General features: G+C 45.4%; 2 protein-coding genes across 2 annotated transcripts in view; both read right to left on the bottom strand.

The window, feature by feature from the left end:
- The window catches only part of LOC306973770 (autotaxin-like), a 70,996-nt gene extending 68,959 nt beyond the window's left edge, over positions 1–2,037 (bottom strand). Inside the window, exon 1 of the mRNA XM_079570763.1 lies at positions 1,897–2,037. Within this exon, the coding sequence (XP_079426889.1) occupies positions 1,897–1,920 (24 nt within the window). The 5' untranslated portion in view covers positions 1,921–2,037. The remainder of the gene's footprint in view (positions 1–1,896) is intronic.
- Positions 2,038–13,712: 11,675 nt separating this feature from the next.
- col14a1b (collagen, type XIV, alpha 1b) overlaps positions 13,713–24,213 on the bottom strand; it is a gene marked incomplete at both ends in the record, with an annotated part of 152,458 nt that continues 141,957 nt past the window's right edge. Inside the window, one exon of the mRNA XM_079570762.1 lies at positions 13,713–13,966. Coding sequence (XP_079426888.1) covers positions 13,713–13,966 — 254 coding nt within the window. The remainder of the gene's footprint in view (positions 13,967–24,213) is intronic.

The following is a 24,213-nucleotide window of genomic DNA, read 5'->3' as shown; positions in this document are numbered from 1 at the left end:
CTGTGACATGTGATACAAGTATAGGATGAATGAGAGTGTGTGTGTGTGTTCTTGTACTTACGACATTGTGAGGACCTGTTTGAGTTTTTAACCAACAGAGTGAGGACATTTTGGGTGGTCCTCACTTATTAGAACAACTGTTTGAGGGTTAATGGCCCTGACCTTAGGGTCTGGGTCTGGGTAATGTCTATGAGAGTCCTCACTAACATAGAAGTACAGGAGTGTGTGAGAGTGTGTGTGAAAGAGCACATGGGGGACGACGGATGGAAATTATCCCGAGGCTATAATCCGGTGTGGCTCGTTTACCTGCATGAGACCCATGTATGTTCATGAACATGCACTGAACAAATAAACCAATAATACATAAACATGAGACCTTTTTAAAGCTGTCATCACTAATAAAGAATATGTTAAAGTAGGGCTGTGCAATTAATCGAAATTCGATTACGATTTCGATTACAACAGTAAACGATTACAAAATTAGCATAATCACAAAAAATCGATTATACATTTTTTTTTCAATATTTTTTTTTTTTTCCAATTTTTTTTTTTTGAATTTTTTTTTTCCACATTTTTTTTTCTAGTTTTGGGATTTTTGTCACTTTTTTGATGGATTTTTGTCACTTTTTTGATGGATTTTTGTCACTTTTTTTGATGGATTTTTGTCACTTTTTTGATGGATTTTTGTCACTTTTTTTATGGATTTTTGTCACTTTTTTTTATGGATTTTTGTCACTTTTTTGCTGGATTTTTGTCACTTTTTTGCTGGATTTTTGTCTTTTTTTTGATGGATTTTTGTCACTTTTTTGATGGATTTTTGTCTTTTTTTGAAGGATTTTTGTCACTTTTTTGATGGATTTTTGTCACTTTTTGATGGATTTTTTTTAAAGGCAACAAATAATCGTTTGAATAATCGTGATTTCAATTATGACAAAAATAATCGTGATTATTATTTTTTCAATAATCGAGCCGCCCTATATTGAAGTGTTTAAGTAACTTGTTGTTGACCTTTAAAGCCCCACAGATTCTTCTGCTGTTTTGAAATAGTTCACTTTAAGCATCGATACTTGTTATATTGAGTAAAAACAGCAGAAGGACTGACTTTGGTTTGAGCAGGTGCTCTTGGGAAAGGGCTCCAAATGACAAGGGGGCTCCAGGGGGCCCAAAGTGCGGCCCGGGGGCCAGATGTGGCCCTCAGGCTCACACCGCCGTAGATGCTGCTTTTTACTCTAATGTTCACTTTTCCACACAATTAAAACCTCAAAACTAATATTTAGATCGAGACAAACATTCTGAATAAAGAGGAAATGTTTCAACCCTCGCCTGAACTGAGCACTTTTTATCCAGTTCAGCTTTACCCAAATCTAAAAGAGAGAGAGGGCAACAACAGCCACACTGTCGCTGCATGTTTGCGTCGTTTTCCTCCCTTTTTCCAAGCTTTTAGATTGGGGTAAAGCCAGCCTGAACGTGCTCGGCTGAGGCGGGGGTGAAGAGGTCGCTCTGTGGCCCTTCATGCCGCACATGTCAATATGAAAACACCTCTGCTTTAAACAAACAGGAGCCGCAGAGGAAGCGCTCAAAAGGTCCTAAAAACAGCTGAGATTAAAGAAAACGGCACAAACGGATAAACGGAGCGACAGTGAAGCCCACGGAGCGCGAGGCACGGTTTCTGTCCGCGCTTTAGTGGCGTTAGTGCGGGAGTGACGCACGTTCCCAGAGTACAGTGTCCTCGTGTTTACACTGTCCTAATGTTCTACTGTCCAGAGTCAAAGTGCAGTCCGCGGGTCGATACCTGTCCTCCTGATTAAACCCGGACTAAAGCGGCTCTGAAGCGGGCCATAACCCGGGCCAGAGCCGGGGCCGGGCCGGGTCTGGGTCTGCGGTGTCCGCGCGTACCTGGTTTGTCCGCTGGAGCCTCATGTTCTCCGGGTTCCTCAGTTGCGCATCGCCGCTGATGAAGGTGGAGAGAGAATGAAGGTCCGGGTCCGTGCGTGCGGGGGAGCGCGAGAGAGGCGCGAGAGAGGCGCGTGTGAGCGGGGGCTGGGGGCGCGCGCTCTGTCTGCAGGGGGCGGGGCTGGGGAGCGCTGACCTCACGAGTGACGGGCTTGTTTCAGCTCAAATGGACAGTTTTATCCAAAGTGTTCCCCATTTTAGCTGGAGTTTGGCAGATTTGATCCAATTCAGCCATTTTTTGGGAGGTTTTTTGCCACAGTTTCCCTCCTGTTTTGATGCCGTTGGTCCAGGGACAATATTATAGGGACTGACTTGGTTCAGCTCAAACACATTTTTTTTTCTTTTTTTTTCTCCCCCCAAAAAATCTTGATTTTTTTTCCTCCAAATTTTTTTTTTTTCTATTTTTTCTTTCATGTTCTCCCAATTTTCTTCCCCTATTTATTTGATCATTTTTATGAATAATGTTTTTTTTTTTTCATCCCCATTTTTTTTGGCAATTTTTTCAAACTTTTTACTCAATTTATACAGATTTTTGACCCATTTATTTGACATTTTTTCTTTATTTTTGCCACAGTTTCCCTCCTGTTTTGATGCCGTTGGTCCAGGGACAGTATTATAGGGAGTGACTTGGTTCAGCTTAAACACATTATTTTTCTCCAATTTTTTTTTTTTTTCAAATTTTTTTTCATGTTCTCCCTAATTATTTGATCATTTTAATTAATAATATATTTTTTATTTTTTTTCACCCATATTTTTTTTTCAAACTTTTTACTCAATTTATACAGATTTTTGCGCCATTTACTTAAACACAATTTTTCTTTATTTTTTGCCACAATTTCTCCCAGTTTCCCTCCTGTTTTGATGCCGTTGGTCCAGGGACAATATTACAGGGAGTGACTTGGTTCAGCTCAAACACATTCTTTTCCCCCTAATTTCTATTTTTTCTCCCCCAAAAAAACATTCTTTTTTCATGTTTTCCCAACTTTCTTCCCCTAATTACCAGACCAACTTTATTTATAAAGCACTTTAAGAATTGTACAGTGGCCAAAGTGCCGCACACAGAAACAGATACAAATATTTACAGTAAAAAATATGAGGAAAAAAGTACAACAACAACAGTAACATCAATGTGCGTTAAACGCCAGAGAAAAAAAGGTGCGTTTTTAGGAGAGATTTAGAAAAAAATATTATTTGATCATTTTTATCACTAATATTTTCCCCCATTTTATTTTTTTCACCCACATTTTTTTCAAACTTTTTACTCAGTTTATACAGATTTTTTGCGCCATTTTCTTAAACACAATTTTTCTTTATTTTTGCCACAATTTCCCTCCTGTTTTGATGCCGTTGGTCCAGGGACAACATTATAGGGACTGACTTGGTTTACCTGAAATATATTTTCTTTCTCCTAGTTTTCTATTTTTTCTCCCCCCAAAAAAACATTTTTTTCCCAAATTTTTCTCATCTTCTCCCAATTTTCTTCCCCTAGTTATTTGATCATTTTTATCACTAATATTTTCCCTGTTTTCCCCCATTTTGTTTTTTTTTCACCCACTTTTTCTTGTGCTATTTTTTCAAACTTTTTACTCAATTTATACAGATTTTTGCCCCATTTTCTTAAACACATTTTTTCTTTGCCTTTGGTCCAGAGACAAACACCCCCCACCCCACACACACATGTCTCTCCACTGCAGATGAACCTCATGTTATAAAGGAGGTCGTGCTCACATTATTGTTCTGTTTTCTTTCTCTGCAGCAAAAATGTGACATTGCATTAAAGGACGTCAGCGTCACCCAATACTGCAATGTGACCCGCACCCCCCCCTCTCCCCCCCCCCCCCTCCCCCCACCTCTGCCCCCCCCCTCCCCTCTTGTCTGATGTGAAGAGTCCTTGTGTGTCCAGTACCAGCGTCTCTCATCTCTGTGACCTCACTGACCCTGCACTCTGCAGTGTTAGTACAAGTATAGCAGTAGTTATAGCAGTAGTAGTAGAAGTAGTAGTAGAAGTAGTATTAGTATTAGTATTAGTAGTAGTAGTAGTATTAGTAGTAGTAGTAGTAGCAGTAGAAGTATTAGTAGTATATGTTGTCAGCAGCTGCTCTGGTTTCTGTCACTTCACTGACTCTGGATTCTGCAGTATTAGTAGTATTAGTAGTCGTAGTAGAATTAGTAGTTGTAGTAGCAGTAGTAGTAGCAGTAGTAGTAGTACCAGTAGAAGTAGTAGTAGTAATAGTAGTAGTAGTAGTAGTAGTAGTAGTAAAAGTAGCAGTAGTATCTGTTGAGTGTCAGCAGCTGCTCTGGTTTCTGTCACTTCACTGACTCTGGATTCTGCAGTATTAGTAGTATTAGTATTCGTAGCATTAGTATTAGTAGTAGAAGTAGCAGTAGCAGTAGTAGTAGTAGTAGCAGTAGCAGTAGTAGTAGTAGTAGAAGTAGCAGTAGCAGTCGCAGTAGTAGTAGTAGCAGTAGAAGTATTAGTATCTGTTGAGTGTCAGCAGCTGCTCTGGTTTCTGTCACTTCACTGACTCTGGACTCTGCAGTAGTAGTAGTAGCAGTAGTAGTAGTGGTAGTAGTGGTAATGGTAATAGTAGTAGTAGTAGTAGTAGTATTAGTAGTAGTAGTAGTAGTAGTAGTAGTAGTAGTAGTAGAAGTATTAGTAGTATCTGTTGAGTGTCAGCAGCTGCTCTGGTTTCTGTCACTTCACTCAAACCCGGGACATTTCTCCGTCTCAGATTGTGCGGGTCTTATTTTGAAAACATTTCTGAGTGTCATGTTTTCAAAATAAGAGCGTCCCAGGTGCAGATCTAAGCCCTGCCTCAGGTGACAGAGTGTTTCCGAGTGTGTGAGGTCTGAGCAGGTCTGAGGCCTCGGGGGAGCTCGATACAAGCTTCACTGAACCTCAGTCAGAACAGAAACGCATTTACTCCAGATCGGCTCTGAGAAGGAAACTCATTTCGGCCGCTTGTATTCGCGATCTTGTCCTTTCGGTCATGACCCAAATCTCACGACCATAGGTGAGGATCACATGACCATAGGTGAGGATCACATGACCATAGGTGAGGATCACATGACCATAGGTGAGGATCACATGACCATAGGTGAGGATCACATGACCATAGGTGAGGATCACATGACCATAGTTGAGGATCACATGACCATAGGTGAGGATCACATGACCATAGGTGAGGATCACATGACCATAGGTGAGGATCACATGACCATAGTTGAGGATCACATGACCATAGGTGAGGATCACATGACCATAGTTGAGGATCACATGACCATAGGTGAGGATCACATGACCATAGGTGAGGATCACATGACCATAGGTGAGGATCACATGACCATAGGTGAGGATCACATGACCATAGTTGAGGATCACATGACCATAGGTGAGGATCACATGACCATAGGTGAGGATCACATGACCATAGGTGAGGATCACATGACCATAGTTGAGGATCACATGACCATAGGTGAGGATCACATGACCATAGTTGAGGATCACATGACCATAGGTGAGGATCACATGACCATAGGTGAGGATCACATGACCATAGTTGAGGATCACATGACCATAGGTGAGGATCACATGACCATAGGTGAGGATCACATGACCATAGTTGAGGATCACATGACCATAGGTGAGGATCACATGACCATAGGTGAGGATCACATGACCATAGGTGAGGATCACATGACCATAGGTGAGGATCACATGACCATAGGTGAGGGCGGGAACGTAGATCGATCGGTAAATCGAGAGCTTTGCCCCGACTCAGCTCCCTCTTCACCACGACAGACCGATACAGCGACCGCATCACTGCTGACGCCGCACCGATCCGTCTGTCCATCTCACGCTCCATCCGTCCCTCACTGAGAACAAGACCCCGAGATACTTGAACTCCTCCACCTGAGGTAAGGACTCCCCACCGACCTGAAGAGGGGAAGGAGAACCAGGGCCTCAGATTTGGAGGTGCTGATCCTCATCCCGGCCGCTACACACTCGGCTGCAAACCGCCCCAGAGCAGCTGCAAACAGCAGAGACGAGATCCTGAGGCTCCCAAACTGGACACCCTCCGGCCCCGTCTGTCCATAAAGGTAATGAACAGAACTGGTGACAAAGGGCAGCCCTGAGGAGACCAACATGCACCGGGAACAGGTCTGACTTACTGCCAGCAATGAACCAAGCTCCTGCTGCTCATACAGGGAACGGACAGCCCTTAGCAGAGGGCCCCGGACCCCATACTCCCGGAGCACCCCCCACAGGGCACCACGAGGGACACATGTGGACTGGTTGGGCGAACTCCCACGAACCCTCGAGTACCCGATGAAGGGTATAGAGCTGGTCCAGTGTGCCACGACCAGGACGAAAACCGCATTGTTCCTCCTGGATCCGAGGTTCAACTATCGGCCGGATCCTCCTCTCCAGCATCCTGGAGTAGACCTTACCGGGGAGGCTAAGGAGGGTGATTCCTCTGTAATTGGAACACACCCTCCGGTCCCCCTTCTTAAAGAGAGGGACCACCACCCCGGTCTGCCCATCCAGGGGCACTGTCCCCGACCGCCACGCGATGTTGCAGAGACGTGTCAGCCAAGACAGTCCTACAACATCCAGAGACTTAAGGTACTCAGGGCGAATCTCATCCACCCCCGGAGCCACCGAGGAGCTTTCTCACCACCTCGGTGACTTCAGCCCCGGTGATGGGCGAGCCCACCTCCGAGTCCCCAGCCTCTGCTTCCTCATTGGAAGACGTGACGACGGGATTGAGGAGGTCCTCGAAGTACTCCTTCCACCGTCCGACGACATCCCCAGTCGAGGTCAGCAGCCCCCCACCCGCACTGTACACAGTGTTGGTGAAGCACTGCTTCCCCCTCCTGAGGCGCCGGATGGTTTGCCAGAATTTCTTCGAGGCCGACCGATAGTCTTCCTCCATGGCCTCCCCGAACTCCTCCCAGACCCGAGTTTTTGCCTCCGCGACCGCCCGAGCCGCAGCACGCTTGGCCTGCCGGTACCTCTCAGCTGCCTCCGGAGTCCCACAAGCCAACAAGGCCAGGTAGGACTCCTTCTTCAGCTTGACGGCATCCCTTACTTCCGGGCGCCACCACCGGGTTCGGGGATTGCCGCCGCGACAGGCACCAGAGACCTTACGGCCACAACTACGAGCAGCCGCATCGACAATGGAGGAAGAGAACAGAGTCCACTCGGACTCCATGTCCCCCGCCTCCCCCGGAATCTGGGTGAAGCTCTTCGGAGGTGGGAGTTGAAGACCCCGTTGACAGAGGGATCCGCCAGACGTTCCCAGCAGACCCTCACAACACGCTTGGGCCTGCCAGGTCTGACCGGCTTCCTCCCCTGCCAGCGGATCCAGCTCACCACCAGGTGGTGATCAGTTGACAGCTCAGCCCCTCTCTTCACCCGAGTGTCCGAGACACGCGGCCGGAGGTCAGACGACACAACTACAAAGTCGATCATCGACCTCCTGCCTAGGGTGTCCTGGTGCCACGTGCACTTATGGACACCCTTGTGCTTGAACATGGTGTTCGTTATGGACAAACTGCGACTAGCACAGAAGTCCAATAACAGAACACCACTCGGGTTCAGATCGGGGAGGCCGTTCCTCCCAATCACTCCCTCCCAGGTCTCACTGTCGTTACCCACGTGGGCGTTGAAGTCCCCCAGCAGAACAATGGAGTCCCCAGTCGGAGCACTATCTAGTACCCCTCCCAGGGACTCCAAGAAGGCCGGGTACTCTGCACCGATGTTGGGCCCGTAGGCCGAGACAACGGTGAGAGACCTGTCCCCAACCCGAAGGCGTAGGGACGCGACCCTCTCGTCCACCGGGGTGAACTCCAACACATGAGCTGGGGGGATATGAGCAAACCCACCCCAGCCCGCCGTCTCTCCCCGCGGGCAACTCCAGAAACATGGAGAGTCCAGCCTCTCTCCAGGAGTTGGGATCCGGAACCCAAGCTGTGCGTGGAGGTGAGCCCGACTATATCTAGTCGGTATCTCTCAACCTCCCGCACAAGCTCAGGCTCCTCCCCCCCAGCACAACCTCCCGCACAAGCTCAGGCTCCTGGAGGGCGGGCCCACGTCGTCCCTTCGGGCTGTACCCGGCCGGGCCCCATGGGCAAAGGCCCGGCCACCAGACGCTCTCGTTCGGGCCCCAACCCCAGGTCTGGCTCCAGGGTGGGGCCCCGGCTGCCCCATGCCGGGCGACATGTTGTACGTCCATAAGAGTCTGAGCTGCTCTTTATCTGTCCCGTCACCTCGGACCTGTTGCCATGGGAGACAAATCGGCTTTACCCAAACCTAAAAGCTTCTTTACTGGGTTCACAGCCTACAGGCCTCATTTGAAAGCTAAGACCTACAAAACGGATGGCAGGTCTTGTTGCGTCTGTTAAAGCGTTTTGGTTTTATTGTGCGTTTGTTTGGACCTCGTTTACCTGGACCTCACATTATATCTCTCTCCATTATCCAACGGGCTCACAGGGGCCGGGGCCCAGGGTCTGGACCAGGGTCTGGACCAGGAGCCCAGGGTCTGGACCAGGAGCCCAGGGGCCCAGGGTCTGGACCAGGGGCCCAGGGTCTGGACCAGGAGCCCAGGGGCCCAGGGTCTGGACCAGGGGCCCAGGGTCTGGACCAGGAGCCTCTCAGAGTGGCCACATAAGGACGCTGATGTGGGACATAAAACCCTCTTAAAGGGAAAAACGAGAGTCTTAATGTGGCGGAACAATCTGAACACTGACATTAAAACTGCAACATCTTTGGCCATTTTTAAAAAGAAATTAAACATTGAGCTTCTAAGAAAATACAATAAATTTAATTTTAGAAATTTGTCAATTTCTCAAATAAATAAAATAAATAAATAAAATAAAAAAGACTAAAGTAGCTTGTGTCTGATTATGTACTAATGTGTGTGAGTATATAGTGTGCACCCTTTTTAATTGATACATTCCTAAGGTAGTAAAAGTAAGGTAGGGTAGTTTTAGTTTAGAGTAGGTTAGGTTAGTTAGGTTATGTTAAAGGTAATGTTTCCTCGGTTACTAATGTATTAATGTATGTTTGTGTTTTTTAATGTCGCGTCTTATCTTGGGCCCCATATATAAGCTAATATGTAAATGTTTTTACTGTATATTCAGAATATTTCATGCACAAATTCATGAATGGGCAGAATGAGGCTCTGCTAAACAACGTGGAAACTTTACTTTATACGTCAGGTGTCGGGGCTACAATCCTGTTTAACCTCTTAACTCCCGCCTGAACTGAGAGGATCTTTTTCCTCCTTTTTTTTCTCCATCATTTTTTTGTTGGGTATTCAACTAATTTTTGTAACTTTTTTGTCATTTTTTCTATCACATTTTTGTCATTTTTTTTTGTCTTTTTTGTGTGTCTTTTTTTGTCAAATTTTTATCATATTTTTGTATTTTTTTTGTAACATTTTTGCCACTTTTTCATCATTTTTTTGTCTTTTTTTGTCACATTTTGTAACATTTTTTGTAATTTTTTTGTCAATTTTTTAGTAATTTTTTGTCAAGTTTTTGTTACATTTTTGTCATTATTTTGGTTATTTGTTTGTCTTTGTCTTTTTTTTGTCTTTTTTTTGTAAAATTTATATCATGTTTTTGTATTTTTTTTGTAACATTTTGTCACATTTTGGTCATTTTTTCGTCAATTTTTTGTCAAATTTTTCTCAAATTTTTGTCATTTTTATGGTCATTTTTTGTCAATTTCTTGTGACATTTTTGCCTCTTTTTCATCAATGTTTTCTCACTTTTTTCTCACATTTCCATCCTTGTTTTCGTCTCAGTTTGGTCGCCTTTTTTCCAGAAGCTTTTGGATTGGGGTAAAGCCAAACTGGAGAAAATGTGCTCGGTTCAGGTGGGAGTTAAGGGGTTAAAGCAACAGTTCACAGCTTTTCCAGACTGAGATCAGTTCTTACCTGAGCTCAGACGAGTTGATCCGTCTGGTCTTTGTGCCCGAGGAGGAGCCCGGTCACTTCCAACTTCACCCTGGCTCTAACTCTCTGCTCTTGTTTTATTTTGTATTTACTTTAAGACATGATGGACACAGTTATAGCACCACCCAGAGGCAGATGTTGGAACTCCAGCTTTATTTAAATCGGACAAAAATAAGTTACTTCTGTTTTCGTTTGAGCTGAAGAAGAAAATACAAAGAATCGAATCTAAATCTTCTGTTAAACATGACGTTATTAACACTTTATAAACTAATAAAACAAACAGAAACATGCAGGGGTTTTTACACAAGCAGGACTCCAGCAGAGGAGAGGAGTTATTTATAGAGTAAAGGTTTCAACGCCGTCGTCTGGGCCGGGCTGTTCGACAGGTGGGCGTTTTCCCAGCATGCACTGGGGGAGGAGGGCCATATGTCGTCGACAAGAATGAGAGAAAATGTGCAAAAAATTTGAGAAAATTAGGAAATAATGGGGAAAAATCAGGAGGGAATCGAACCCAGGACCCAAGCACGGGCTCTAACCACTGTGCCATCGTGTCGCCCCAGGACAAAACGGTCCTTTAACCTCTTAACTCCCGCCTGAACCGAGAGGATCTTTCTCCTCACGTCATCAGATCTTTTGTCCATCATTTTTTTTTTGGGTGTAACTTTTTGGTCATTTTTTTTGTAAATTTTTTGTCATTTTTTGTCACATTTTTTACATTTTTTTGTCCATTTTCTTTGTCAATTTTTTTCAATTTCTTGTGACATTTTTGCCACTTTTCCATAAATTTTTCGTCATTTCTGGTCATTTTTTTGTAAATTTGTATCACATTTTTGTCAATTTTTTGTCAATTTTTTGTCATTTTTTGTCATTTTTTCGTCCATTTTTTTGTTATTATTTGGTATATTTTTTGTTATTTTATTGTCAAATTTGTATCACATTTTCATCACATTTTTTCGTCAATTTTTTGTCAATTTCTTGTGACATTTTTGCCACTTTTCCATCAAATTTTTGGTCATTTTTTTGTTTGTTTTTTGTATTTTTTTTTGTGTTTTTTTTGTCACATTTTTTATAAAATTTTTGTTATTTTTTGTCACATTTTGTCATTTTTTCATCAATTTTTGGTCAATTTTTTGTGACATTTTTGCCACTTTTCCATAATTTTTTTGTCATTGTTTTGTCCATTTTTTGTCATTTTTTGTCACATTTTTGTCAAATTTTTGTCTCATTTTTGCCACTTTTCCATCAATTTTTCTTCATTTTCTTGTCAAAAAATTGTCAAAAATGTGTCAAATTTGTATCAAATTTTTTGTAATTTTTTTGTCCTTTTTTTGTTATTATTTGGTACATTTTTTGTTATTTTATTGTCAAATTTGTATCACATTTTCATCACATTTTTTCGTCAATTTTTTATCAATTTTTTGTAATTTTTTGTGACATTTTTTAGTTATTTTTTGGTCATTTTTTTGTAATTTTTTTGTAATTTTTTTGGTTTTTTTGTCACATTTGTATCACATTTTTTCCATTTTTTGTCACATTTTTGTAATTTTTTTTTTCCATTTTTTGTCAAATTTTTGTCATTTTTTCATCAATTTTTTTCAATTTCTTGTGACATTTTTGCCAATTTTCCATCAATTTTTCTTCATTTTCTTGTCAAAAATTTGTCAAAAATGTGTCAAATTTGTATCACATTTTTGTCATTTTTTTGGCATGTTTTTGGTCAATTTTTCATCAATTTTTTGCCACATTTTTGTCACATTTTTTCTGTCAATTTCTTGTGACATTTTTGCCACTTTTCCATCAACTTTTCATCACTTTTTTGTCACATTTCCATCTTTGTTTTCGAAAATGTGCTCAGTTCAGGCGGGAGTTAAGGGGTTAATGAAAGATAAACAGATAAAAACCTTTAAACTTTCTGAACTTTCCGCCCACTTCCATTATGCCGTTGGTGTTTTTCATGACTTTATGCCAGTTTAATCTAAGTTAATGCTTTTTTTCCTGTGTTTTTTAAGGCCTTTATCACGACTTTTATGGTCCTGACACAACCCAGTCCAGTCGACGGCGTTGAAAACCTTTGCTAGAGGAACACACTGAAGCTCCACATGGATCATCATCACTTAATAACTTTAAAGACTCTGGTGGAGGTTCAGTCTCTGCAGGTGAACAAAACAAACACAAATTCAAAATACTGATACAAATATTTAAAAATCACTAATATGGACATCATTCGATCTGACCCCGCCCTCCACAGCAGCTGGATTTACAGCTGCAGAAAGCCCCGCCCCCTCAGGTCCTTTAGGCACTTTGACTGACGCGGGAGCCGACCAATGAGAAGGCAGCTCGCGGAGACGGGCGGGTTTGTGGGAAAACGCGGCTCAAAGAAACGGGAATTTAAGAAGCGGAGTCAGAAACCACGAGAAGGTTCTTCTGATCGACCACGAGAGGAACATCAGGAAGGTTCTTCTGATCGACCACGAGAGGAACATCAGGAAGGTTCTTCTGATCGACCACGAGAGGAACATCAGGAAGGTTCTTCTGATCGACCACGAGAGGAACATCAGGAAGGTTCTTCTGATCGACCACGAGAGGAACATCAGGAAGGTTCTTCTGATTGACCACGAGAGGAACATCAGGAAGGTTCTTCTGATTGACCACGAAAGGAACATCAGGAAGGTTCTTCTGATCGACCACGAGAGGAACATCAGGAAGGTTCTTCTGATCGACCACGAGAGGAACATCAGGGAGGTTCTTCTGATCGACCACGAGAGGAACATCAGGAAGGTTCTTCTGATTAAAACTGAAGACTCTTAAACACTTTACTTTGGGTTTACCTTCAGTGCCAAATAAAGAACATAAAGGTTCTAACGGCTGATGGGGAATCCTGGAGGGTCTGATTTAAGGCCTGATCTCACCAGCCTGGAGACGAGTGGGAGACCGGAGTTGGAGACCGGAGTTGGAGACCGGAGTTGGAGACCGGAGTTGGAGTCTGGAGTTGGAGACCGGAGTTGGAGACCGGAGTTGGAGACCGGAGTTGGAGGCCGGAGTTGGAGGCCGGAGTTGGAGTCCGGAGTTGGAGTCCAGAGTTGCCGCTGGTCCCCAGGAGAAACGGCGAGTCTCGGTGAAAACAGGTTGAGTTTCAGCCGAGTCCAAATGGTCTCTGAGAGGTCTACACAGTCTCTAGTAGTTGTTTCGATTGTGAGACGTTTCTGTGACGTCCCTGCGATGTCGCTGAGACCTGAGTCATATGGATTCTCTTTGAGTTCTCTTTGGAATCCGACAGAAACGTCTCACAGGTTGAAGACAACAAATAGACACAACTGCTCAGATCATGTAGACCTCTGTGGACTCTGCTTAGACCATGTAGACCTCTCAGAGACCATGCAGAGACTCCACTGAAACCTGTTTGTTTTCACAGACTACCTGGAAACTGGCCTCGAGTCTCCAGCTAGTCTCCAGGCCGGTGAGGCTGACCCTGGCACGGAGGAGACCATTTTACCATCTCCACGTCTGTGATGTGACGACTAATAATCTGATCAGACTGAAACTAATGGCAGTGTGTCCACCAGGATCAGGCCCAGGATCAGGCTCAGGATCAGGCCCAGGATCAGGCCCAGGATCAGGCCCAGGATCAGGCCCAGGATCAGGCCCAGGCCAGGTCCGGTTCTGACCCGGGTTAGTCCTGGTTTGAAGGATCTAACCCCGGTGGGACTCGGACGATTTGGATGAAGCCATTGTGGTAAAGCCTTAGATAGAAGCTCGCGTTTTCCCACAGACCTGCTCTCTCCCGTGTCTCCGCTCTCAGTTCTCCGCCGGGCGCCTCCGTAGCGACTCCGCCGCTCGCCTCCGCCGTCCCGCCCCCAGCCGCTCGTCCCGCGGGTCGGCGGGCGCGTCCTGCTGCTCCACGGGCTGCGGCGCCGGGTAGTTGGGTTGGTAGTACCGGTACGGGTCGTCCTCCTCTCCCACCGTCTCCTCGCCGTAGTTTTGGAAGACGTTGGACGGCAGTTGGACTGAGGGAACATTACGGCCCAGAGGTTCAATCACTTCCTCCTCCTCTGCAGCCGACCAATCAGGAGCCACCACCACCACCGCCGCCACACCCACAGGAAGTGTTTGTTTAGGTTAGAAAGCAGGAAGAGGAACAGAGTTACTGAGGTTATGAGCGAAACGTGTGGCAACATGTGTCCAAGATCAGCCTCTGACTCTGACGAAACTGACCTCACGGAGACGATCGTGACTGACCGTCTCTAAGACTCCTATAGTCACAGAGACGGTCAGTCACGATCAGCCTCTGACTTTAAATAAACTGACCTCACGGAGACGATCGTGACTGACCGTCTCTGAGACGTCACAGAGACAGTCAGTCACGATCAGCCTCTGACTCTGACGAAACTGACCTCACGGAGACGATCGTGACTGACCGTCTCTGTGACTATAGGAGTCAGTCACGATCAGTCTCTGACTTTAACTAAACTGACCTCACGGAGACGATCGTGACTGACCGTCTCTGAGACTCCTATAGTCACAGAGACGATCGTGACTGACCGTCTCTGTGACTATAGGAGTCTCAGAGACGGTCATTCACGATCAGCCTCTGACTCTGACGAAACTGACCTCACGGAGACGATCGTGACTGACCGTCTCTGAGACTCCTATAGTCTCAGAGACGGTCAGTCACGATCAGTCTCTGACTTTAACTAAACTGACCTCACACCGACTTTAACTAAAGCACTGACCTCACTGAGAGAGTCTCAGAGACGGCCTTGACTGACCGTCTCTGAGACTCCTATAGTCATTTTGGAGGAGGTGATTTTGGAGGTGATTTCGGAGGAGGTGATTTTGGAGGAGGTTATTTTGGAGGAGGTGATTTTGGAGGAGGTGATTTCGGAGGAGGTGATTTTGGAGGAGGTGATTTTGGAGGAGGTGATTTTGGAGGAGGTGATTTCGGGGGAGGTGATTTTGGAGGTGATTTTGGAGGAGGTGATTTTGGAGGAGGTGATTTTGGAGGTGATTTTGGAGGAGGTGATTTTGGAGGAGGTGATTTTGGAGGTGATTTTGGAGGAGGTGATTTTGGAGGTGATTTTGGAGGAGGTGATTTTAGAGGAGGTGATTTTGGAGGAGGTGATTTTGGAGGTGATTTTGGAGGAGGTGATTTTAGAGGAGGTGATTTTGGAGGAGGTGATTTTGGAGGTGATTTCGGAGGAGGTGATTTTGGAGGAGGTGATTTTGGAGGAGGTTATTTTGGAGGTGATTTTGGAGGAGGTGATTTTGGAGGAGGTGATTTTGGAGGAGATTTTGGACAAGGTGATTTTGGACACATCAGAAGCAGCAGGAAGAGCTTTAGCTGCTAAAGAAACTGTAAAACCATGAACATTACAGCGATGAGAGTCATGTGACCGTTAGTTTAGTTTAGTTTAGTTTGATTTCGTCACATTCATCACGTCTCAGAATCAGATGAAACTCCTGCATCTGATCTCAAATCAAAGTGGTGAACGTTCTTAAAGTGCTGGAGTTCATCTTCCTGTGGCTTTAAAAGAGACGGATCGGTCTGTCATAATCTACGGGAAAGACACAGGCGATTCAAGACGGAGACGAGACACTTTAGCAGCAGACGTTAGGCTGGGCTTTCATGAATGTGTAGGTCATGTTAAATTAAAGTCCAGTTCAGGGGTGTCCAAAGTACACATCATCAGAGACGGCCTCTTTCTTTGAAATGTAAAAATTCTACACAATTCTATCCATCCATCCATTTTCTTCCACTTGTCTGTTTCCGGGCCGTGGGGCTGTTGGAGCTGCACCAGCCCCTATGGCGCCCCCTGCAGGTGGTGGGTCCACAGGAGGACGGCCTCATGGTTCTGACCCCCCCCCAAACCCCCCCCCCCCCCAGACCCGAGTTTTAGCCTCTGCGACCGCACGAGCTGCAGCACGCTTAGCCTGCCGGTACCTCTCAGCTGCCTCAGGAGTCCCACAAGCCAACAAGGCCAGGTAGGACTCCTTCTTCAGCTTGACGGCATCCCTTACTTCCGGGCGCCACCACCGGGTTCGGGGATTGCCGCCGCGACAGGCACCAGAGACCTTACGGCCACAACTACGAGCAGCCGCATCGACAATGGAGGAGGAGAACAGAGTCCACTCTGACTCCATGTCCCCAGCCTCCCCCGGAATCTGGGTGAAGCTCTTCCGGAGGTGGGAGTTGAAGACCCCACTGACAGAGGGATCCACCAGACGTTCCCAGCAGACCCTCACAACACGCTTGGGCCTGCCAGGTCTGACCGGCTTCCTCCCCTGCCAGCGGATCCAGCTCACCACCAGGTGGTGATCGGTTGACAGCTCCGCCCCTCTCTTCACCCGAGTGTCCGAGACACGCGGCCGGAGGTCAGATGACACAACTACAAAGTCGATCATCGACCTCCTGCCTAGGGTGTCCTGGTGCCACGTGCACTTATGGACACCCTTGTGCTCGAACATGGTGTTCGTTATGGACAAACCGTGACTAGCACAGAAGTCCAATAACAGAACACCACTCGGGTTCAGATCGGGGAGGCCGTTCCTCCCAATCACTCCCTCCCAGGTCTCACTGTCGTTGCCCACGTGGGCGTTGAAGTCCCCCAGCAGAACAATGGAGTCCCCAGTCGGAGCACTATCTAGTACCCCTCCCAGGGACTCCAAGAAGGCCGGGTACTCTGCACCGATGTTGGGCCCGTAGGCCGAGACAACGGTGAGAGACCTGTCCCCGACCCGGAGGCGTAGGGACGCGACTCCTTCCCCCCCAGCGAGGTGACGTTCCATGTCCCGAACGCCAGAAGCTGTGCATGTGGACCAGGTCGTCGAGGCACCTGCCTCTGACTGCCACCCAGTCCTCTTAGCACCCGACCCCTACGGATCCCTCTGCGGGTGGTGAGTCCACAGGAGGGCGGGCCCACGTCGTCCCTTCGGGCTGGGCCCGGCCGGGCCCCGTGGGCAGAGACCCGGCCACCAGACGCTCACGTTCGGGCCCCAACCCCAGGTCTGGCTCCAGGGTGGGGCCCCGGCTGCCCCATGCCGGGCGACGTCACGGTCCCTGCATGTCGTACGTCCATAAGAGTCTGAGCTGCTCTTTATCTGTCCCGTCACCTCGGACCTGTTGCCATGGGAGCAAGGTCGGCTTTACCCAAACCTAAAAGCTTCTTTACTGGGTTCACAGCCTACAGGCCTCATTTGAAAGCTAAGATCTACAAAACTGATGGCAGGTCTTGTTGCGTCTGTTAAAGCATTTTGGTTTGATTGTTTGTTTGTTTGGACCTCGTTTACCTGGACCTCACATCGGATCTACATATGTGAGGCCGAGCAGAGGAGCCGCTCTCAGCTCATCAGGGCTCTGAGGTCAAGACTGGACACATCAGCCTTTTATCTCTCTCCATTATCCAACGGGCTCACAGGGGCCGGGGCCCAGGGTCTGGACCAGGAGCCCAGGGGCCGACCATAGTCAAGGGCCTCTCAGAGTGGCCACATAAGGACACTGATGTGGGACATAAAACCCTCTTAAAGGGAAAAAACAAGAGTCTTAGTGTGAACACTGACATTAAAACTGCAACATCTTTGGCCATTATAAAAATAAATTAAACATTGAGCTTCTAAGAAAAAACAATAAACCCTAGCTGGACTAAAGTAGCTTGTGTCTGATTATGTACTAATGTGTGTGAGTATATAGAGTGCACCCTTTTTAATTGATACATTCCTAAGGTAGTAAAAGTAAGGTAGTTTTAGTTTAGAGTAGGTTAGGTTAGTTAGGTTATGTTAAAGGTAATGTTTCCTTGGTTACTAATGTATTAATGTATGTTTGTGTTTTTTAATGTTGTGTCTTATCTTGGGCCCCATATATAAGCTAATATGTAAATGTTTTACTGTATATTCATAATAAACTGAACTGAATATTTCATGCACAAACTCATGAATGGGCAGAATGAGGCTCTGCTAAACAACGTGGAAACTTTACTTTGTACGTCAGGTGTCAGGGCTACAATCCTGTTTAACCTCTTAACTCCCGCCTGAACCGAGAGGATCTTTTTCCTCACGTCAGCACATTTTATTTCCATCATTTTTTTGTGGGTATTCAACTCATTTTTGTAACTTTTTTGTCATTTTTTCTATCACATTTTTGTCACGTTTTTGTCTTTTTTTTTTTACTTTTTTTTTGTATTTTTTTGTCAAATTTTTATCATATTTTTGTCTTTTTTTGTAACATTTTTGCCACTTTTTTTTTAATTAATTTTTTGTCATTTTTGTCAATTTCTTGTGACATTTTGGTCATTTTTTGTCAATTTTTGGTCACATTTTTGTAACTTTTTTGTAATTTTTTTCATTTTTTTTCTTTTTTTTTGTCTTTTTTTGTCAATTTTTTGTAATTTTTTGTCACATTGTATAACATTTTTGTCATTTTTTTGTCTTTTTTTGTCTTTTTTTGTCTTTTTTTGTAAAATTTGTATCATATTTTTGTATTTTTTTTGTAACATTTTGTCACATTTTTGTCATGTTTTGTCAATTTTTTGTCAATTTCTTGTGACATTTTGGTCATTTTTCGTTAATTTTTGGTCACATTTTTTGTGATTTTTTTGTGATTTTTTGTCAAATTTTTGTCAAATTTTTGTCATTTTTTGGGGTCATTTTTTGATCAATTTCTTGTGACATTTTTGCCTCTTTTTCATCAATGTTTTCTCACATTTTTCTCACATTTCCATCATTGTTTTCGTCTCAGTTCTGTCTCTATTTTCTCACCTTTTTTCCAGAAGCTTTTGGATTGGGGTAAAGCCAAACTGGAGAAGATGTGCTCTGTTCAGGTGGGAGTTAAGGGGTTAAAGCAACAGTTCACAGCTTTTCCAGACTGAGATCAGTTCTTACCTGAGCTCAGACGAGTTGATCCGTCTGGTCTTTGTGCCCGAGGAGGAGCCCGGTCACTTCCAACTCTCCGCTCTTGTTTTATTTTGTATTTACTTTTAGACATGATGGACACTGTTATAGCACCACCCAGAGGCAGATGTTGGAACTCCAGCTTTATTTCAATCGGACAAAAATAAGTTACTTCTGTTTTCGTTTGAGCTGAAGAAGAAAATACAAAGAATCGAATCTAAATCTTCTGTTAAACATGACGTTATTAACACTTTATAAACTAATGAAACAAACAGAAACATGCAGGGTTTTTACACAAGCAGGACTCCAGCAGAGGAGAGGAGTTATTTATAGAGTAAAGGTTTCAACGCCGTCGTCTGGGCCGGGCTGTTCGACAGGTGGGCATTTTCCCAGCATGCACTGGGGGAGGAGGGCCATATGTCGTCGACAAGAATGAGAGAAAGTGTGCAAAAAATAGGAGAAAATTAGGAAATAATGGGGAAAAATCAGGAGGGAATCGAACCCAGGACCGTGTAGCTGTGAAGCACGGGCTCTAACCACTGTGCCATCGTGTCGCCCCAGGACAAAACGGTCCTTTAACCTCTTAACTCCCGCCTGAACCGAGAGGATCTTTCTCCTCACGTCATCAGATCTTTTTTCCATCATTTTTTTGTTGGGTGTAACTTTTTGGTCATTTTTTTGTAAATTTGTTGTAAATTTTTAGTAATTTTTTTTTTACATTTTTTGTACATTTTTTGTCACATTTTTGACATTTTTTCGTCATTTTTTCGTCAATTTTTTTCAATTTCTTGGGACATTTTTGTGACATTTTTGCCACTTTTACATCAAATTTTTTGTCATTTTTTTGTCCTTTTTTTTGTTATTATTTGGTACATTTTGTGTTATTTTATTGTCAAATTTGTATTACATTTTCATCACATTTTTTCGTCAATTTTTTGTCACATTTTCGTCATTTTTTGTCAATTTCTTGTGACATTTTTTTGTTATTTTTTGGTCAAATTTGTATCACATTTTTGTCATTTTTTCGTCAATTTTTTGTCAATTTCTTGTGACATTTTTGTGACATTTTTGCCACTTTTCCATCAAATTTTTGGTCATCTTTTTGTTATTTTTTTGTAATTTTTTTGGGTTTTTTTGTTACATTTGTATCACATTTTTGTCATTTTTTGTCACATTTTTTCATAAATTTTTTGTCAATTTCTTGTGACATTTTTGGGACATTTTTGCCACTTTTCCATCAATTTTTCTTCATTTTTTTGTCAAAAATTTGTCAAAAATGTGTCAAATTTGTATCACATTTTTGTCATTTTTTTGGTCAATTTTTCATCAATTTCTTCGTCAATTTCTTGTGACATTTTTGCCACTTTTCCATCAATTTTCCGTCACTTTTTTGTCACATTTCCATCATTGTTTTCGAAAATGTGCTCAGTTCAGGTGGGAGTTAAGGGGTTAATGAAAGACAAACAGATAAAAACCTTTAAACTTTCTGAAGCCCCACCCACTTCCATCATGCCTTTGGTGTTTTTCATGAATTTATGCCGGTTTAATCTAAGTTAATGCTTTTTTTGTGCTATTTAAGGCCTTTATTATAGCTTTTATGGTCCTGACACAACCCAGTCCAGTCGACGGCGTTGGAAACCTTTGCTAGAGGAACATAGTGAAACTCCACATGGATCATCATCACTTAATAACTTTAAAGACTCTGGTGGAGGTTCAGTCTCTGCAGGTGAACAAAACACACACAAATTCAAATACTGATACAAATATTAAAAAATCACTAATATGGACATCATTCGATCTGACCCCGCCCTCCACAGCAGCTGGATTTACAGCTGCAGAAAGCCCCGCCCCCCCTCAGGTCCTTTAGGCACTTTGACTGACGTGGGAGCCGACCAATGAGAAGGCAGCTCGCGGAGACGGGCGGGTTTGTGGGAAAACGCGGCTCAAAGAAACGGGAATTTAAGAAGCGGAGTCAGAAACCACGAGAAGGTTCTTCTGATCGACCACGAGAGGAACATCAGGAAGGTTCTTCTGATCGACCACGAGAGGAACATCAGGAAGGTTCTTCTGATTGACCACGAGAGGAACATCAGGAAGGTTCTTCTGATTGACCACGAAAGGAACATCAGGAAGGTTCTTCTGATCGACCACGAGAGGAACATCAGGAAGGTTCTTCTGATCGACCACGAGAGGAACATCAGGGAGGTTCTTCTGATCGACCACGAGAGGAACATCAGGAAGGTTCTTCTGATTAAAACTGAAGACTCTTAAACACTTTACTTTGGGTTTACCTTCAGTGCCAAATAAAGAACATAAAGGTTCTAACGGCTGATGGGGAATCCTGGAGGGTCTGATTTAAGGCCTGATCTCACCAGCCTGGAGACGAGTGGGAGACCGGAGTTGGAGACCGGAGTTGGAGACCGGAGTTGGAGACCGGAGTTGGAGTCTGGAGTTGGAGACCGGAGTTGGAGACCGGAGTTGGAGACCGGAGTTGGAGGCCGGAGTTGGAGGCCGGAGTTGGAGTCCGGAGTTGGAGTCCAGAGTTGCCGCTGGTCCCCAGGAGAAACGGCGAGTCTCGGTGAAAACAGGTTGAGTTTCAGCCGAGTCCAAATGGTCTCTGAGAGGTCTACACAGTCTCTAGTAGTTGTTTCGATTGTGAGACGTTTCTGTGACGTCCCTGCGATGTCGCTGAGACCTGAGTCATATGGATTCTCTTTGAGTTCTCTTTGGAATCCGACAGAAACGTCTCACAGGTTGAAGACAACAAATAGACACAACTGCTCAGATCATGTAGACCTCTGTGGACTCTGCTTAGACCATGTAGACCTCTCAGAGACCATGCAGAGACTCCACTGAAACCTGTTTGTTTTCACAGACTACCTGGAAACTGGCCTCGAGTCTCCAGCTAGTCTCCAGGCCGGTGAGGCTGACCCTGGCACGGAGGAGACCATTTTACCATCTCCACGTCTGTGATGTGACGACTAATAATCTGATCAGACTGAAACTAATGGCAGTGTGTCCACCAGGATCAGGCCCAGGATCAGGCTCAGGATCAGGCCCAGGATCAGGCCCAGGATCAGGCCCAGGATCAGGCCCAGGATCAGGCCCAGGCCAGGTCCGGTTCTGACCCGGGTTAGTCCTGGTTTGAAGGATCTAACCCCGGTGGGACTCGGACGATTTGGATGAAGCCATTGTGGTAAAGCCTTAGATAGAAGCTCGCGTTTTCCCACAGACCTGCTCTCTCCCGTGTCTCCGCTCTCAGTTCTCCGCCGGGCGCCTCCGTAGCGACTCCGCCGCTCGCCTCCGCCGTCCCGCCCCCAGCCGCTCGTCCCGCGGGTCGGCGGGCGCGTCCTGCTGCTCCACGGGCTGCGGCGCCGGGTAGTTGGGTTGGTAGTACCGGTACGGGTCGTCCTCCTCTCCCACCGTCTCCTCGCCGTAGTTTTGGAAGACGTTGGACGGCAGTTGGACTGAGGGAACATGACGGCCCAGAGGTTCAATCACTTCCTCCTCCTCTGCAGCCGACCAATCAGGAGCCACCACCACCACCGCCGCCACACCCACAGGAAGTGTTTGTTTAGGTTAGAAAGCAGGAAGAGGAACAGAGTTACTGAGGTTATGAGCGAAACGTGTGGCAACATGTGTCCAAGATCAGCCTCTGACTCTGACGAAACTGACCTCACGGAGACGATCGTGACTGACCGTCTCTGTGACTATAGGAGTCACAGAGACGGTCAGTCACGATCAGCCTCTGACTCTGACGAAACTGACCTCACGGAGACGGCCGTGACTGACCGTCTCTAAGACTCCTATAGTCACAGAGACAGTCAGTCACGATCAGTCTCTGACTTTAACTAAACTGACCTCACGGAGACGATCGTGACTGACCGTCTCTGTGACTATAGGAGTCAGTCACGATCAGTCTCTGACTTTAACTAAACTGACCTCACCGAGACGATCGTGACTGACCGTCTCTGAGACTATAGGAGTCACAGAGACGGTCAGTCACGATCAGTCTCTGACTCTGACGAAACTGACCTCACCGAGACGGCCCTGACTGACCGTCTCTGAGACTCCTATAGTCTCAGAGACGGTCAGTCACGATCAGTCTCTGACTCTGACGAAACTGACCTCACCGAGACGGCCCTGACTGACCGTCTCTGAGACTCCTATAGTCACAGAGACGGTCAGTCACGATCAGTCTCTGACTCTGACGAAACTGACCTCACGGAAACTGAGACTATAGGAGTCACAGAGATGGTCAGTCACGATCAGTCTCTGACTTTAACTAAACTGACCTCACGGAGACGGCCGTGACTGACCGTCTCTGAGACTATAGGAGTCACAGAGACGGTCAGTCACGATCAGTCTCTGACTCTGACGAAACTGACCTCACCGAGACGATCGTGACTGACCGTCTCACAGAGACGGTCAGTCACGATCAGTCTCTGACTCTGACGAAACTGACCTCACCGAGACGGCCCTGACTGACCGTCTCTGAGACTCCTATAGTCACAGAGACGGTCAGTCACGATCAGCCTCTGACTTTAACTAAACTGACCTCACGGAGACGATCGATAGTGATTTTGGAGGAGGTGATTTTGGAGGAGGTGATTTTGGAGGTGATTTTGGAGGTGATTTTGGAGGAGGTGATTTTGGAGGTGATTTTGGAGGTGATTTTGGAGGAGGTGATTTTGGAGGTGATTTCGGAGGAGGTGATTTTGGAGGAGGTGATTTCAGAGGAGGTGATTTTGGAGGAGGTGATTTTGGAGGAGGTGATTTCGGAGGTGATTTTGGAGGAGGTGATTTCAGAGGAGGTGATTTTGGAGGAAGTGATTTTGGAGGTGATTTTGGAGGTGATTTTGGAGGTGATTTTGGAGGAGGTGATTTTGGAGGAGGTGATTTCAGAGGAGGTGATTTTGGAGGTGATTTCGGAGGTGATTTTGGAGGAGGTGATTTTGGAGGAGGTGATTTTGGAGGTGATTTCGGAGGTGGTGATTTTGGAGGAGGTGATTTTGGAGGTGATTTTGGAGGTGATTTTGGAGGAGGTGATTTTGGAGGTGATTTTGGAGGAGGTGATTTTGGAGGTGATTTCGGAGGAGGTGATTTTGGAGGTGATTTTGGAGGAGGTGATTTTGGAGGTGATTTTGGGGAGGTGATTTTGGAGGAGGTGATTTTGGAGGTGATTTTGGAGGAGGTGATTTTGGAGGTGATTTTGGAGGAGGTGATTTTGGAGGAGGTGATTTTGGAGGAGGTGATTTTGGAGGAGGTGATTTTGGAGGAAGTGATTTTGGAGGTGATTTTGGAGGTGATTTTGGAGGAGGTGATTTCAGAGGAGGTGATTTTGGAGGTGATTTTGGAGGTGATTTTGAAGGAGGTGATTTTGGAGGAAGTGATTTTGGAGGTGATTTTGGAGGAG

This window comes from Gobius niger (genome assembly GCF_951799975.1).
Source record: "Gobius niger genome assembly, chromosome: 14".
In the NCBI taxonomy this organism is placed as follows: domain Eukaryota; kingdom Metazoa; phylum Chordata; class Actinopteri; order Gobiiformes; family Gobiidae; genus Gobius; species Gobius niger.
Note: the sequence above shows the minus strand (reverse complement) of the source record. Positions and strands in the feature narration are given on the sequence as shown.